The following is an 18,259-nucleotide window of genomic DNA, read 5'->3' as shown; positions in this document are numbered from 1 at the left end:
ATTCAGAGAGCTAATCAAAGACCTTGTCCACACTGTGGCTTGGAGACACACTTTGAACCCATTAAGCAAGGTAAACTCAAACAGCAAAGAAGAGGGACCACTGCGAGGGAACTAACCAGGCCCAATGACTTTGCAGGAAGGGCATCGTGGATACTTCTGCTAACCGTTGCGACCACCCCTGATGGTTGCTAGGGTTTCAGTATCAGGACTTACAGACTGAACAACAACAAAGTGTTCACCACCACGAAAGGAACTTGAGTAATCCCCTTCAAAGGTTGAAAACACAACAGAACTAGGCGAGAAAAAGAACGGAGGATCTGAGAGCGGCCGAGAAAACCAAAGCAGACGGGACGCGGAGAACCCCGGAAGGCCCGACAGCCCACGAGCAGCGAGTGGAAGTTCCCAGAGGACACGCGACCGCCTGCGACCTGTCCTAGGCGTGGTCCCTCCGGGCTCGCTGCCGGCGGGGGAAAAGTTGAGATGCCCCCACGTGGTGTACGCTCCCACTGCAGGCGGCGGAGCTTTGGGGGAAATGGAGAGGGGTGAGAAGTGTGGAGCCGCGGAGGTCCCATCGCGCGGGAGGACGTTGGATGAAGGGAGAGGCGAGCCATTGTGGGCTCCAGAGGGAAGTGGGCTTCGAGGTAGCGCCTCGGAGCAGCGCCTGGGGAGGGGGTTCCTGAAGCGTGAGTCTGGGCGTGAACGCAGGAGAGGACCAGTTGAGATAAGATAGGGGGTCCCCAGGGACATAAAAGGGAACAGCAGACAGGGACAGGTCCAGTGAGGTCCCGGGTGAGCGGGAGAACACACACTCAGCCTCCAGCGGGTGGGGGGTGAGGGGCGGTGTGTGGACATTGACGTGAGAGGAGGCGGCCGGGGGCCGCGGGGCGTGACGGGGAAGCGCCGCGCGCGCCACCGCCAGGGAGCAGACGGGAGCGGGAACTAGAGCTGCGAGTCTGGAGGGCGCGGCGTCAACAGCCACCGAGGCGGGGCGGAGGCGAGGCGAGTGCGCGTGCGCGGCCCGCGCGGGCGGGAGCGCGCGCGCGCGCCCAGCCAGGCAGCCTGGGCAGCGGGTCCTGCCTGTGACAGGAGGTGGCGGCGGGTCCTCTCTGTGTCTGCTGCGGCGCCTGCTCTAGACGCCTGCGGCGGCTGCGGCGACCCAGCGGCGGGCGCGGAGATGTGGTCCCTGGTAGTGGTTCTGCTGCTGGGCTCGGTGCGCTGCGGTGAGTGGTCACTAGCTCTTGGTTCTCTACAGCTTGTGTCTAGGCTCCCCCGCGTGTGTGTGGGCTGCGTCCCGGCTGGCCCGGCGGCTCCCTGAAGAGGGTGGCCGGGGCGCGGGACGAGCGGGCCCTTGCACGGGTGCAAGGCCCCGGGTGCGGACGCGGTAGGGCCCAGCGGGTAATCGGCACCCCCTTCCTTTCTTCCTTTCCCTCCTCTTCCTCTTACCCCTGGGTGAGAGCGGGGCACATCCTCCCCTGTTTGTCACCACCGAGGAAGACTCCAACCGTGCACCTCGCGCAAAAATTAGCTCTGAAGAGAAGGGGCACGATCGGAGGCGAGGGGTTGGCAGCTGTTAGGGTACCCGTCCCTCCCCGTGCTTTAAACGTTTTGGGGGTTGAAGGAAGGAGAGTAGGAGGGCCCCAGCCTCTTGTGATGCAAGTACGCATTTTGGCAAAGTCTGCTAGAAGGGGTTTCCTCCGTTTGCCCTCCCACACGAACATAGGAGTTAAGAGGACGTAAAGGACACAATTAAGTTTCATTTCCAACCCAGCGTTTAATCAGAAGATTCTCTGGCTTTTTTTTTTTTTTTTTTTTTTAACCCTAGGAATATAGCTTACTGGGTGGAAACTCTACCCCCACGCCCCACCACCATCAACCACTTCAATACGCGTTCTAAATTGCGCGTTCAAGTTTTCCTACATTATTTAGGGGAACCGTTTTAAAAGTAATCCAGATTTCGCTTCAAGTATGAAGATAGTAACCTCTAGTCAAAACACATTTGCGGTAGAGTGGGATTTGGTGTCTTTCAACGCCAAAGACATTTTGGCCCCCCAAGCTTTTGGAATCCATTTCGCTTTTTTAGAACGTGTGCTTCGCCTGTAAAAACTGAGGAAGGAATAGGAATTTTCGTGGCTCTATAGTGCCTGTCATGCTTCATATCTATACATTCTGTTGTGAACTTTTTGTAAAATTCAGAATTGAGTTAGAGTAGTAGTATCAAGCAGTTGTTACATTTAATTCTGGAATGCTAAATTAATTAGATTTTAAATGGGTTATTACCCTCCCTCTACCATTTGTGAAGGCTTGTGACTTCAAGCTGTTTACAAAATGCCCTTATGTCCCGACTTAGCTTCTTTCCCTTCTGTGAAACCTCCTGGGATGTTGGAGCTCTTAATAATCAATCTCTGTTATCTAAAGGGTTGATACTAGGTAAGGTAGTGTTTTCTGTTATCATCCTTAACATCTTGTTTCCCGTTACCATCATAGCTCAGATAATACTGCTTTCAGAAACCTGTTGTATGATCGGAAAGCCTTATACTGAACCCGGTAATGAATTTTTAATAAAATATTACTAAATCAGACCGGTGGTCTCAAAGCTAGTTTGAAGCATAAAAAAATGTGAATCATGCACTGTTTTAAAAACAAGGGTCCTATTTTCAAGTAGATTAGAAAGAACTGCTAGAATGGTACTTTTGAGGATAGAAATGGTTAGGCCTCCTTTAGTAATAGGTATGATCACGTATGATTAGCTTTCATTTACATACAATATTAATATGCTCAAGTCCCTACAGAGTCTTAGAATTCAGAATTTATGGTCTTTTATTGTACTTAGTTAATAATGACCTAAGAAACAAAACAAAACAGAGATATTATACATTTGAGTTGTTAAGTGTTGAATATAAAACAGGAAGGGATAGTGTTTGTCATAAGCTATAATGTATTTTTGTGCATGTGTGTTTAATATGTAGTTTTAAAAGAGCATGTAGGAAGAAATGTTACATTTCAGAACACAAGTACTTGTAAACCCAAGTATTTGGAAGGCTGAATTTAGATTCTCAAATGAGTAAGGAAGTCATGGATTTGTATGTTTATTTGTACTCAGGTTTGATTTTGCTTTCGGTTTCATTTATAAATGATTGGTGGTCAAAGGCTATTTCCTGGTAGCCACTACAGATTCAGTTGATCTTTACAGTAAAGAAAGTTATTTAAAATGCCCATTCCTTTTAATTACAGGCAAAATACAGTTTTCTGTATTGGTTTACAAGATACAGAATGAATTATTACTATTCTCCTTTCCTCCTCCCTCCTCCATATGTCCAATTATATGTTGTTTGAAAGCACATCATCAGTTTCAGTGATATTCACTAACTGGTAAATAAAAGGTTACTCAGATAATGACACTGATAGGAACCGTCTTTTCAGCGGTTGAATGATTTTTCTTTATTTAAAGTGAGTTTTTAGAATCACGGGTACACATGATTTTAAAGCATTTTTATTGTCTAAGTCTAGTAGTAATTTAGTTGGCTTAAACAAAAATGTTTTCTTTTCTCCTAACAGATACATTACTTTGAACCACAATTTGCCATTTTAAGGAAGTAAATGCCTCTTTAAATGTACTTATTTCCGGGGCCGCCCAGCAGTCTAGAGGCAGGGTGCTAAAGCATCGAGCTAAGTGCCTACTATTAGGACACTTGCTTATGCTGTCATCTGTATTTTGGCAGATGTTTTATGTTTGCCACTGAGTTGTTAATGAAGATTTGAAAGGCCAGGTTCTAAAATAGAGAAATAGGTGGTTTCCCCAAAATTGATAAACATTGTAAATCCAAAATGCATTATTAAAACTAAGTTTGCATTCCTTAATATTAAATCAACTCTAGCTAGAATAGGCGTCATTTTTTTTAATACATTCATCTTCTTTTAGAGACATAGTTTTCATGTAACCATTTTACCCCTCTTTTAGCTTATTTTGCTGTCATACCTTTTTATACAAGAAAAAAATTTCTGTATCTTGTGGCTCAGCCTAATATAATACACTCTTGGGCTGTGAGAAAGCAAATTTCACTCTGTGTACTAGTGCTGATATTTCTTCTATGATAAAAGAACAAGAATGATAGTGTAGAATCAGTTTTGCTAAACACATTGTAGTACTAAAGTGAAAAAAATGTATAGAGCACTCAGGAAATTTGATTGTGATATACCTAGACTAAGACAGTAGAGTCTGGATTTTCATTCTCTGTGGTTACATGGAGTTGAAACAGGAATTAGAAGCTGCACCCTGCTCTGAATATTTTATTCCATCTCCATGATGTGTGTGTGCTCAGTTGCTCATTTGTGTCCTACTCTTTGCGACCCTATGGACTGTAGTCTACCAGGTTCCTCCATCCATGGGAATTTTCAGGCAAGAATACTGGAGTGGATTGCTATTTCCTCCTCCAGGGCATCTTCCGGACCCAGGGATTGAACCCTCATCTCCTGTGTCTTCTGCATTGCAGGTCGATTACTTAACACTGAGCCATCAGAATCTGGCCAATCCCAGGGTTTGAGATTTAAATTCGGATTTAAATTAAGTGCATATTTGAACTTAATGGCTCAAATGGTAAAGAATCTGCCTGCAATGTGGGAGACCTGGGTTCAGTCCCTGGTTTGGGAAGATCCCCTGGAGAAGGGAATGGCAGTCCACTCCGGTATTCTTGCCTGGAGAATTGCATAGACAGAGGAGCCTGTTGGCGTTGCAAAAAGTCAGACATGACTGAGCGACTCACACACACACACACACACACACACACACACACACAAGTTAAACAGTAAGTCAAGGGATTGGGGAAGTGCAGGGCCTGTCAACATCGCTTATTCTGTTTCAAGTAAGTATGAACCCATGTTATGCTTTAAGCATTTGCAAGGCCTTCTTGGGCATACAGACAAATTTCAGACTGTATGCCTCTTAATAACTTAAATGTAATTTATAAAGAGAAGGGATTTTTTTGTTTTTATACCTCAATAGTACTTAATATATTTTAAGTGCTTGAAAAGGCTGTAATTGTGGATGTTACTGCCTTTAAACTGCCCTGGGCCTTATAACTCTAAGTTGACTACTTCTGTTCTTATAGGGACCATTTAAAACCCCAGTGGGAGATCAGTTTGAGTCAGAACCAAACACCTGTGGACACCTGCCTTTTTAAAAACCTGACTTTATTTGGTCTCTGTTGAGGAGAGATCTGACTAAATCCTAGCTTTGACCCTAAATTTAACCTGATTCAGTTTGAGACTCCAGTTCTTCATACCAGAACCCAAGCCTGATGGCAGAAATTAGATGGATTCATTTCTAGCAAGTGTCTTGACTCATGAGCTTTGCTTCATTTACCTTAGTGACTGCTGGGGCTTCTTACCCCATTCCTGATCATCCATCCTGAACAAATAATTAACTTCCTACTCTGCTGCAGAAAATAGTGATGTGTGGTGTGGACTCTTTCAACTTCCCACCCACCATTACTAAACTTGTCTGTAATATCTTAGACAACATTCATTTCATTCTCCTCCTTCACCCAGTGTCGGAAGTGCCCCTATTCACCTTTCCAAGGAAGGACCCCCCCTGTCTACAGGTCTTGCACTTCCACCATTTTGGAGACCTGCCTGATCACCTTAATCCTTCAGTCTTGTACCTTAGATCTTTCCCTCTTCATTGATTCCTTCATCTTAGTTTGAAGACATGCTCAAGTTTGACTCCATATTAAAAACAAACAAGAAGAGCGGTTCCATGCTCTTTCCATTATTGCCTTCTTTCTCTGCTCTCTTGTGTGTGTTACTCAGTCAGTTGTGTCCAACTCTGCAACCCCACGGACTATAGCCCACCAGCCTCCTCTGTCCATGGGATTCTCCAGGCAAGAATACTGGAGTGGGTTGCCGTTCCCTTCTCCAGGGGATCTTCCTGATCTAGGGATAGAACCTGGGTCTCCCACATTGCAGGCAGCATCTGAGCCAGCAGGGAAGCCCACAAAAGTGAAAGTGAAAGTCGTTCAGTCCTTTGCGACGCCATGGACTAAACAGTCCATGGAATTCTCCAGGCCAGAATACTGGAGTGGGTAGCCTTTCCCTTCTCCAGGGGATCTTTCCAACCCTGGTCTCCCGCATTGCAGGCGGATTCTTTACCAGCTGAGCCACGAAGGAAGCCTGCTTTCTTATACTGCCAAATTTATTCATAGAGAATCACTGCCTCTTCTTTCTCCCCTCCCCTTCACTTCCCAAACGCAGTCTGACTCCAGTCCCTCGTCTGCTACATCGCTGCAGATAAAGAAGCTAAGAATGAAAATTTAAATCTAGAGGTTTCTTTTTTTTTTACTCACCCTGCTTAACATCTATTTTGTCCATAGTTAAGACCCTTCCATTGTGTCTGCAGTGGTGTTATTTGCTGCCTCACCTACTTCACCTCTTTTCTCACATCCTTAGTTTGTTCCTTTTTAACTATTTGCTCCATAAATATTGATATTCCCCAGCATTTTATTCTCTGGTACCTGCTCTGTTTGCAGGGACTCTCTGAGTGATCTTGTTTATGCTCACAGTTTCAGTTACCAGCTATATTCTTGGTAATTCCCAAGTCTCTGTAGCCCAGACCTTTCTTCTTAAATCCACATTGACATATCCTGGGATCTACTGGACATCTCCATTTCAGTGTGCCACTGGTACTTTTAATACTCAGACTATTGAATATTGAAAGAATATTTACTGCTGAATCTCCTAAGTATCTTTACTGTATAGTTAATCCACAATCTAAATAGTTATACATACCATTTTAGTTAATAACTGTAATTCTTCTTGCTTCTTCTCCTTTACCTCTCACATCTGACTTAGTCCGTTTGCTTTTTTTGTTCTTTCACTATTATTTTTGGCCTTCTCTTCACTTGTCATTTTCCTGGATTATTGCAGCCATCTTTTAATGAATCTCCTTTCCCAAAGCTCTTCCTGTCCTCAATTCACCCTTCATACTGCTGTGTTATTGTTATTTTTTTAATGTCATTAAGTCTGAGTGGTTTGCCATTACTTCGGTTATCAGCTCCAGACTTCCCACAATGACATTCAAGGAAGCCTTTACAGTAAGTCTTAATCATCTTTTCCAGCCCCTTTTCCTGGAGTTCACTTGAATAATCATTGCCCTTCGGGTATTCTTTCTGTATTCCTCTGTACTTGTTATGGCCTGAAAAGCCCTTCCTTTTCTAGGACATTGCAACTCATCCAGTTTAAACACCGCCCTGTAGGAGGAGCATTCTTAGAGATGTCAAGTGATTTTAAAGGAACTGTTCCATCCAATCTGCATCCAACTTGGTTTAGATTTTTCATTAAAATATGTAGCCTCATAATACTACAATTAGGGCTATAGAAGTAAGAAACAGTGGAGGAGTCTCTTGAAATAAGGAAGAAGAATGAATCTTCCCTGATATGATATTTAGATTTTCTTTTCATGGGATTCATACTTTAAATTTTTACATTCAGGAGGAATGTATTGAGCCCTACTGGCTGGACCCTGAATTAGATCCACAGGATATCAAATGAATACATTGTCCTTGTGTTTCTACCTTTTTATCCTAATGGAGAAATCAGTAGAGTAAAACAGTAGTTACAAAATTTGGAACTGAGCAACAGCGCTTGAACGGGGGGAATAGGAGCAGTACGGAGGGAAGAATAGAGTTGAGTAGTAGCAATGATGGGGACTGGGTTGAACATCTCAGCTGTGCCTTCAGGAAGAGCCAAAGTTAGTGAATTGTAGCTGCCATTTATTGAACGTTTGCTGTGTAAGTGAAAGGCATTGCAGCAGGAACTCCATGTTCATTATCTCGTTAAATCTCAACAAAATCTCTATGAGGTGTACATGATCACTGGTCACATTTTATAGGTGAGGAAACTGAGATACAGAAATTAAGTAACTTGCCTAAGGTTATACACCTAGGAAGTGCTAAGTCTTGAGCCAAGTGTGTGCTCTTACTTGTACCTCCAGTGAAAGGTATGGGCCTCCTTAGGCTGGGTAACAGCTTGTATGAGTGGGGAAAGGCCTGGAGATGAGAGTACATTTGCATATCTGGGAATTGCTAGGTCATTATGATTGAAGCTTACTTGGGAAATAAGAGAGTGTAGGAGGTGAGGATGGACAGGATCCTGAAGGACTTGGTTTGTATTCCATGATAATGCACTTGAATTTAGCCTGAAAGTGGGGGAAGGGGTGCTGTTAAAGTATATTAGGCAAAGGAGTGCACATTTGTGTTTGGAACAGTTATTTTGGGAACTGTGCAAAATGCATGTCTGGGATGGGGAAACTTTGAGGCTGAAGGCAGGGAGCTAGTTAGGGGTTGCAGCAATAGTTCAAGGCAGAAATGATGAATGTCTAGTTAATTCATATAGCAGACATTGGATTTAGGAGCAGTTACATAGGTTGAGCCTACCCAGAACTCGCCTGGCTGAGGAGAGGGCAGAATCTAGCATGATTCTTCTCTAGGTCTGCTTGACTGCTAGATAATAAAAAGTACTTTAGGGAGGTGAGGATTTGGGATGAATGTAGGCAGAAAGTAGATAGATTTTTGTTCATGTTGACTCTGAAGTAACTGTAGTATATCCAAGTGGAAACACATAGTACATGGTTGTCTTCTCAAGCTCTGCAGCTAAGGAGAAAGGCGGAACCTAGTTAATAAAATGTGTGGGTAGTTAAAACCTGGAGTTAGGGAGAATGCTGGAGTGGGGAGGGGTGGGGGTCAGGGCTTGGTAGGAAGTCCTTAGCAACCTAATATGTATTGTGAGTCAAGGAATAGATTTCAGTAAAGCAAGCAAGCTGCTATGAGGTGGAGAAAGCACTAGGAGGAAATTCAGAGATACAGAAGCCAAGAGACAAGAAAGGGGCTCCCCACAGGCTCAAGAACTGTAGAGAAGTCAAAATGGAGAGCGAACCATGTGCATTCCATTTTCATGGGATGATTGGCGACGTTGGCAAGAGCCGTTGTAGTGAAGAAGGCAAGGTGGAGGCCAGGTAGCAGGGATGTAGGAAGTAAGAGATGAAGAAATGCATTTAGATTATCTTTCTAGATGCTAGGAAAGAGAGAGACAAGTACAAAGGATTTTTTTTTCAATTGGCTGATATTCAAGTATTTTAAAAAGATTTTAAAAACTTATTGTAAATGAACTTGGGGGATGTCACAGGATGGTAAACAACTAGGGGAAGTCCTTGATATTGATGAGCATGGAGACAGAAATGGAAACTAGCTCTCAAGTGAAGGAGTTCATTTCTGAAGTGGAAGAAGTGAGGGGAAGCGAGGTGTGGATAGGCAGGGCAGCAGGAGAATGTCCAGGGGGAAGTATTGGAAGCTTCTGGTTTCTTATCTGGAGGACTCAATTTGAAGTAATTAGGAAGGGAGGGCTCTTTTGGAGAGTATTGGATAAGCTCTTACAAAAGGAGAGTATTTTCAGAGTTGTTCTAAAGGAGAGAAATTTTCCATGGAACATGTGAAAAGGTAAAAGAATGAAGGCTTAAATAAATGGACAGAGTCTATGATAGTCTTCTGTTTTTCCTGTAGTAGCAACAAACATTTTCCTATAAGTCTAAAGACTAATTACTCTCTTGCCCATCCATAGCACTTTGTTCATATAGGAAAGAAAGCACTTAACAACCTTGGGTTATAAAAAGTATATATCAGTCCCCCAGGGCTTCCCTTGTGGCTCAGCTGGTAAAGAATACGCCTGCAATGCAGGAGACCTAGGTTTGATTCTTGGGTTGGGAAGATCCCCTGGAAAAGGGAACGGCTACCCAGTCCAGTATTCTGGCCTGGAGAATTCCATGGTCTGTATAGTCCATGGGATCACAAAGAGTGGGACACGACTGAGAGACTTTTACTTTCACTTTCATCAGTCCCCCAGGTGAGAATTCTAAGTTTTTTAAAGATGATTCCTACATTTTTTTCATTGTTGTATCCTCACCTCCTGTTAAGTGTTTCAGATCAGATGAGATGGTTTGAGCTGGCAGTTTGTATTCATAGAAGTTGTAAGGTCCAATATTTTTGGCATTTGATATGTTAATTTCCCCATTTCATTTGTTAATTTATCTGTAACTCCAGCATCATGGATGGTTATACTTATCAATGGTTATACTTCTATCTGATTAGACTGCTGTAGGCATTTCTTGATTATTCAGAATTTACTTATTCATGATAATTATCTATATGATCCTTTATTTGCTCTGTATATTTTAGATCCTTTCTTCACTTTGCTGTTTCATCAGAAGGCAGTAGGCAAAATAGAGAAAAACCAAATCAAATAATTTCACTGCTTAATAGCTGTTTAACAAATGTTTGTAGAGGGTGAAGTTGTAGTTAACAGCTGATGAAGCAACATTTTTGGACTGTATTTATTAATTGTTAGTGCAAGGATTATTCAAATTATAGTTGATCCAGATCAATTTCACTTTGAATTTTATTGACAGCATTTATTAAACTTAAATTGCTTCAGCTATAAAAAGGGCTGTATTGATATTACAACAAATACTGCAGTGGAATCAGTGCTTTCTGTATGCTTTAGAAAATTCATTTTCCAAACACAAGTTATAAAGTCACTGAGTGCTTGCTGACCACTTTGTACTCACTTGCTGCTGCTGCTGCTAAGTCGCTTCAGTCGTGTCTGACTGTGCAACCCCATAGAAGGCAGCCCACCAGGCTTCCCCGTCGCTTCTAAAAAAGTTTGCTGAGGTAACTTAGCTCTTCACTTGTATCTCTTTAATTAAAGGATAATTTTTAAGAGGTATAGTTTGACTCAAACAAATATGAAATGCTCATGTGTCTAAGTTTTTATTTCACACATTAGTTAACAAGCAAACCAACAAGATGGTATAACCATCTTGGTTTTAAAAGAGAATTGGAAGGGACTTCCCTGGCAGTCCAGTGGCTAAGACTCTGCACTCCCAGTGCAGGGGGCCCAGGTTTGATCTCTGGTCAGGGAACTAGATCCCATATACCACAACTGAGAATTTGCACACCACAATTAAAGATCCTGCATGCTGTGGCTAAGGACCCAATGCAGTCAAATAAATATTAATTTAAAAAAAGAATTGAAAGAATAGACACATGTACATATAGGCAGTCAGGAATGGTGAAATGAATCTGTGGATAGATGCAAAGTTGGTCAGTATCCTCAGGGCAATAAAATCTTTTTTTTTTTTTTTTTTTTTTTTTGCCATGCTGTGTGGCATGTGGGATCTTAGTTTTCCAACCAGGGATCAAACCCATGCCCCGTGCAGTGGAAGCACTGTCTTAACCACTGGACTGCCAGGGAAGTCCCTAAAACGTCATTTTTAAAAAAATTCCTCTCTTCTAACAGGTCCAAATCAACTGCAGAACAAAGTTTGTTTGTATCTCTATGGATATGAATCATTTGCATTACCATCAGTTTCCTACATCTTACAAAACTGTAAAAACAGCCTAGTCTTGGCAAGAGGCCCAGGCTGCTATAGAGTTATTCCAAATGGATCTGTCTGATAAGGCCCAGCAGCCCGTTGAAAGGACTCCCGGTAATCTTTTAGTCCGTTTCAAAATCATTGACCATAGTTTCTGACACTTTCCTTCCTTTCTAATTCCAGCATCATAACCACTTTCTTCTGTCCTTGTACACTCTATAGTCTCCACCCAGTGCTTATTTCTCAGGGGAAGTAATTCATAACTCCAGTGTTTTGAAGAATGCAGTTGGAAGTCCAGGTTTTGTCTGGAGCTTCCTGATACTTAGGTGGCTAGAAATGGAGAGAACTGGGGGAAGGTGAACTGTGGATGACCACAGGGTTGATTTAGACTGCAGTTCCCAGAAATGTTTAGACCTGCCAGTCAGAGAAGGTCCAGAGCATTACATTAAGATGCTGGAGTGCCTAGTTTTAATAGTATGACCTTACATATTTATAGCACAGTACAGAGCACTTACCAATGTTTTCTCCATTGATGCCGACCACAATTCTGTGAGGGGCTCCCCAGGTGGCGCTAGTAGTAAAGAACCTGCATGCCATTGCAGGAGACGCAAGAGATGCAGGTTCGATCCCTGAGTCAGGAAGATCCCCTGGAGAAGGGCGTGGCATCCCACTCCAGGATTCTTGCCTGGAGAATCCCGTGGACATAGGAGCCTGGCAAGCTGCAGTCCATAGGGTCACAGAGAGTCGGACATGACTGAAGCAACTTAGCATGCACAATTCTGTGAAGCAGCCCAGTGTTCATTTTTTGATCCTCTTACTTATAGAGAGTAAACCAAGGCATAGAAAGTTAAGCAAATTGCTTAAGGTTGCACCCTGAAAAGTGACAGACAAGAGATGGGATTTGTTCTCAGGCTTCTGAGCATTGTTCAGTTCATATTCCATGCAGCAGCCCAGCATTCAATTCAGTGGGCATTTATTGAAGAGTAATTATGTTCCTAGAGTAATAATATCCTGTGCCCCTGATAAAGGAAAAATCTTAAAGATGAACAATTAAACCTAAGGTTTTATTTATATCTGTCAATCCTTTTTTGAAAGGAAACACCAACTCACTGCTTACATGAAAGAAGTCATAAGTGGCTGAAGAATATGGAGGACAAGTACAGTTTGTCCACATTTTTGCACATTCCACATGAAAGGGGACCCATTTCTCAACCTCTCTTTTATAAGGCAACAACCAGTAGTTTATACTATTGAAAAGAGTTGATCTGATACATGCTACTTATTAGTAGTATCCGTTCTTGGTTTCAGCTTGCATCTTAGCTTTGTTTTGGGTGGTTTGTGGTTTCTAGAAGAAAAGGACGCCTGTAATATATTTGGAAGTTGTTCCTTAGTTTCAGTGAAATGTGGGAGTGGGAAAATGCCATTCAATTGTGTATAATCCTTTATGATACATGCATACTGAATGTCTGTGGCTGTCTGTATCTTGCAATGGGAAAATAGCTGTAGAGAATATTTTTTTTCCTTAATCCTTAGCATTCTAAGGCTTACCATTCTAGTGGAAAGATGTGATGTGATTCATGTGATTTACTTTTTATATTTAAGTACAGTGGAGCCTGCTACCTTTTTTGGAAATGCAACCTAGGCATAGAAATAAACTTCCTATCAGTTTAGCAAGTTCTATTTGGAGAAAATGTATAGAAGTTGAGACTGAATATATTATTTGGTTTTACTTTCAATTTAAAAATTTTCTCATAGTAAAGTAAGTATTTTTCTTTAAATATCAGAATGCACAAGCTTCAGAGTTTCCAAAGCCAGATACTACATCTGCATGTTCTAACACAGTTGCTGAGTTTATTCCCAGGATACATGAGAATGTATATTTTGTGTTAGAGGGAATGAATAAAGAAGAGGTACAGTGTTGTCTATCAGCTGAGCACATTAATATTAAAATAATTTGTTCTTTTCACTTCACCCATCTTCTCTATAGTTGCTCACTTGCTTAAGTGAACAATAGAAGCACTTCTCTTTATCTTAAGAATTTGTAACATACCTAAGATCTCATAGTGTTCTGTATGAAATGAAACAATTTTATTTCTCTTTTCCAGGTTCAGCTCAACTAATATTTAATGTAATCAAATCGGTAGAATATACCCTTTGCAATCAAACCGTTGTCATCCCATGTTTTGTTAATAATGTGGAGACGAAGAACATTACTGAATTGTATGTCAGATGGAAATTTAAAGGAGAAAACATTTTCATCTTTGATGGAAGTCAGCGGATGTCCAAGTCCAGCAGTAACTTTTCTAGTGCAAAAATCACACCATCAGAATTACTGCGTGGCATTGCCTCTTTGAAGATGGCTAAGAGTGATGCCGTCTTAGGAAACTACACTTGCGAAGTAACGGAATTGAGCAGAGAAGGGGAAACCATCATAGAACTAAAATATCGTGTTGGTAAGACTTCTATAAAGTTTCCCTGTTATTTCTTCTGCAGCAACATGATCCTGTTAAAGGAGGGTAAAATGGGGCTAGGAACTTCTTTGAATCAAAAAGCATACTATTAATACTAAATGTTGGAGTGTTTAGCAGCATTAAGATCGTGAGTTTTATCTTATTTGCTCTTCTCCTTTTCTCAATAAATCTCCTTTGTTGGTTGATAATTTGTGCATTGTATGGTCCTCAAACTTTAGGTCTGAGGACTGTGACATTTGCAGGGAGCAGTCCAGGGGTCATCTCCTCTGAGGTTTTGTTTGCTGCCATCAGAAGTACTTTCTTTCATGTGATTAATTTTCAAGCCTTTTTCCCAATTATTTCACCTTTTTTTTTTAACCTTACACTTTGATCAAGGGTTGCCCAGTCCCAAACATGCTTCCTCTGGAAAGAACAGATTAGGAGGAGAATAAGAATATTAAAAATCATGTTATCATAGCTGATTCCTTGAGATTTCCTGTGCTTAGCCTTGCTTTGGTGTTGTTCCCCCCTCCCCACCTTGGCTAAGATGTGGGAGAGCTAGGGATTCAATTTAATATATTTAAATTCAGCTTTGATTATAGTAGCACGATCCTGCCATTTCTGAGTTGGTGAGTTGCATAAAGCAGTAAAGTTAGCTGAGTAAAAAGTTTTCATTTCTTTCCTATTCCTTGCAGTGCCAGCTAAGTTCTTCAGCCACACAGAGGTACATTTCAGCTTTCTGTTTTAAAATCTCTATTTAGAATTGCTAGCTATATTACTGATCTCAGGATTAGACCATATTTTGAGAATCTGCTCTTTTCCTGGACTCAGATCAGTTCCATTGGATCCACTATTTGCCTCTGTTCTTCTTGCATTTACCATTAATAAATGTCTGTTACCACACTGGCAATGAGGTGCTTGGGTTGATAGAATCCTTTGACATTGCTTAGTATTATGAAATCAGCAGATCCAGGTTATATCCCCTATTCTGCAACTTAACTGTTCACATTTATGCTATTGAGAAGTTACTTTGCCAAGTCAAGTTGCCTCATCTCTAACATGGGGATGAAGATAGATTCCTGCCTTTATGTCTTATCCTAACAGTCTGATGAGCACCAAATGAGGTCCCTTGTGTACAAGCACTATGTGAACTGAAGTGCTTTACAGTTGTGAATTGTGTTCTTTGGATGTTTGTTTTATAAAGGATGGTGTCAAGCTGTGAAGCTGGCCTGCAGTTGTAAGAGGGATTCTTGCACCATGAGGAGAGGTTGAGAGATGGCTTAGAGTAGGCTAGCAGAATCTGGAAGGCTTTTCTGCTCAGAAATCTCTCTTACATTGTAACTTGTATTAATTTGTAGTAATTTAGGCTGAAGAGCTTTTTTTGTTTTGTTTATTTTAAAGTATACCTTTCAACAGGGGGTCGAATCTGGAATTGCATAATCTAATATCTAGTTGAAATTTTTTCTGAAGGAATGTACAGTTTCATTGGAATGAAAAAACAAGACATAGGGATCAATCATTTGGTAGTTGTGTAGGTCACCGAGAGGTAATCTCAAGATATGAGACTCAAAAGGCCAGGAGATGGAATGAAGATGAATGGGAAAGGAATACCAGCATCTGGAGATGAAGAGAAAGTTTATAATTTTGTGTGTCTGTGATTGTTTTATTTTTCTTTATTTTCAAAGTACCCTATAAAAATATGAACTATGTTTACTTTGGGGCCATTCAAATGAGGAAGTATTGTTTGGAGAGAAGTATTCATTGGAGGAAGTATTCATTGAGGAAGTATTCATTGGCGAGAATGTATAAAATTCTACCAGAGGTCTCAGACATTTGGCTTTGCACTCATTGTTTATTTTTTGAAATAACTATAGAATCACAGGAAGTTCACAGAAATAAAAGATTCACAAAAATAATACAGAACAGTGCTGGGTGCTGTGTACTCTTTGCTCAGTTACCCCTAATGCTTAAATCTTGTGTAACTTTAAAAAAAACAAAACTGGGAAGTTGACAGTGGTACAATGTGTGGATATTTCTTTGTCATTTTGTGATATGTATATTTGTGTAACTACCACTGCAATCAGGATGTAGAACGATTTCTTTAGCACAGAGCTCTCCCTCACGCTAACCTGGCAAGGACTGATTTGTTCTCCTTGTCCATAGTTTTGTCACATTAGCGCTGTTATGTAAATGAAATTATACGGTGTGTAATCTTTTGAGACTGGCTTTTTTCGGTCAGCACAGTGCCCTTGAGATCTAACCAAGTTGTTGCCTGTATCAGTTTGTTCTCTTTCTGTGTTTTTTGGCTCAGTAATATTCCATGGTATAGGCATATCACAGCTTGTTTAACTGTTCACCTGTTTTAGGACATCTTGAGTGTTTCCAGTTTTTGGCTATTACAATTGGAGTTGCAGTGGATTAATCATGTAGAGGTTTTTTAGGTGGGCATAGTGTTCACCTCTCTGAATAAGTACAGATTATTTGGTTGTTTGCATGTGTATGCTTAGTTTTTAAGGGAACCATCGAACTGGTTTCCAGAGTGCTTGGTCCATTTGACACCCCGTCAGCAACATATGAGTGATCTCATTTCTTCACATCCTTGCTAGCGTCTGCTGTTGTCATATCATTGTTTTGCATCCATTTTTTACTGGGGAAAAAAAAAAAGAACCTTCTTCCAACAAAAAGTTAACTGGAGCAGGACTGTTACAGTGGAATACAAATGTATTGTGATCATGGAACTTGCCCTTATATGGACATTGGGGATTTAGGTAATAGAAACCAATTTTTTAGGCACAGATGAGGAACTGAAATTGTGTCATAGAGAATTATACTTAGTAGAATGTGAATTAAGGTGGCCATTCTTTGTGCCATACTTTTAAGTACAGTATTTTAGAACTACTGTCAAATATATAGAAAATCTTTTATATATATATATATATATTTTTTTTTTTTATATACCTCTGGTGCCTATGTATAATATGGTACCATGGACAAAGCACAGGACTCAAATTTAGAAAGCTTTTTATATGCATTTTTATTTTCTAGTTCAAGAAAATTTGGATAAGAAAGTCAACCTGTCAGGCCCTCTGTTTTTACCCGCTAAATGCGGACCATTTCATCAAAGTCTTTCTCAAAATGTCTTGCTTACTTAACCAGAGATTTATTGAGCACCTCCTGTGTGCTGGGCAGTGTCCTGGGCACAGTGGATTCAGTGATGACTAAGGCGAAATCCCTGATTTCAGGGAAGTGATAGTACAGTACCATGGTAAAATAATCTTATAAGAGCACATACCAAGTAGTTTATGTTTATTGTGTCTTTAATTTAAGAACTCTGGGAGTTAGTTATCAGTCTTACCATTTAACACATGAAGTAAGAGATTTTGAGTACTTGTTCAAAATCAGTGTCATAGACAGGATTTTAACCTAGTTTTGTCTTTCTTTAAAACCAGTATGTTTACTACCACTGTATATGGTTGCTATGAAAACATCTTGTAAACAACCAAATTACTAAATGTAAATAATAATAGTTATACAATGTGTTACTCTTATTTGTATGTATAGTATAGTGATTCAAAAACTTAGAAGCATAAATCTTTACTTTTTTTCTGAGTAAGCTCTTAGGGTTTTGTTTTAAAAGGTCTGTTCAAGTTTAGAAAAGTTGCCATTTCCGTTATTATCAACATGAAATATGTTATGTTCCTAATGTTGACATGAAGGCATTTTGAGATCCTTGTGTTGGTTTTCTAGTGCATGTGCAAACAACCACAAATGTAGCAGCTTTAAACTGCACCCATTTATTAGCTCACCACTTTGTAGATCACAGTTGTGGTCATGGTATAACTAGGTTCTCCATTCAGTCTTATGAGGCTAAAATCAAGATGTTTGAAGGCTGTGTTCTCATCAGAAGCTCAGGGTATGTTCCAAGCACACATGGTTGTGGAAAAATTAATTTCCTTGTGGTTGTAGAACTGAGGTCCCTGTTTCTTTGCTGGATGTCTGATGAGGGCTTCGCTTAGTTCCTAGAGGTTGCTCCATTCTTGCTCCAGAACCTCTTCCATATTTAAAGTCAGCTAAGAATGATCTTCTTCTTATTGATTCCTTTGCACATGTTGATTTTTGGGGTTTTTTTGGCTAGAACAATCCAGATCCTTTAAGGTCTTATTAGGTTTGCCTCCTCTCCCTCAAAAATAATCACTCTTTTTCAAAGTCAGCTGATTGGGGACCTTAATTTACAGTCAGCAAAATCCCTTTGCCATGTGACACAACATAATCATGGGAATGAAATCCATCATGTTCACAGGCCCATCCCTCAAGGGGAAGGAGTTTTTTAAAAAAAGGCTTGCAGGGGGCAGGGTTTGGGAACCACCTTAGAATTCTGGCTTTGATTAAATAA

General features: G+C 40.9%; 1 protein-coding gene across 1 annotated transcript in view; it reads left to right on the top strand.

The window, feature by feature from the left end:
• The first annotated feature begins 996 nt into the window (after positions 1–996).
• The window catches only part of CD47 (CD47 molecule), a 66,837-nt gene continuing 49,574 nt past the window's right edge, over positions 997–18,259 (top strand). The window contains exons 1-2 of the mRNA XM_006052430.4: positions 997–1,220; positions 13,522–13,869. Of these exons, the coding sequence (XP_006052492.1) occupies positions 1,175–1,220; positions 13,522–13,869 (394 nt within the window). The 5' untranslated portion in view covers positions 997–1,174. The remainder of the gene's footprint in view (positions 1,221–13,521; positions 13,870–18,259) is intronic.

Source organism: Bubalus bubalis, chromosome 1 (genome assembly GCF_019923935.1).
Source record: "Bubalus bubalis isolate 160015118507 breed Murrah chromosome 1, NDDB_SH_1, whole genome shotgun sequence".
Lineage (NCBI taxonomy): Eukaryota > Metazoa > Chordata > Mammalia > Artiodactyla > Bovidae > Bubalus > Bubalus bubalis.
The sequence above is the reverse complement of the archived record's forward strand: the minus strand, read 5'-3'. Positions and strand labels throughout refer to the sequence as shown.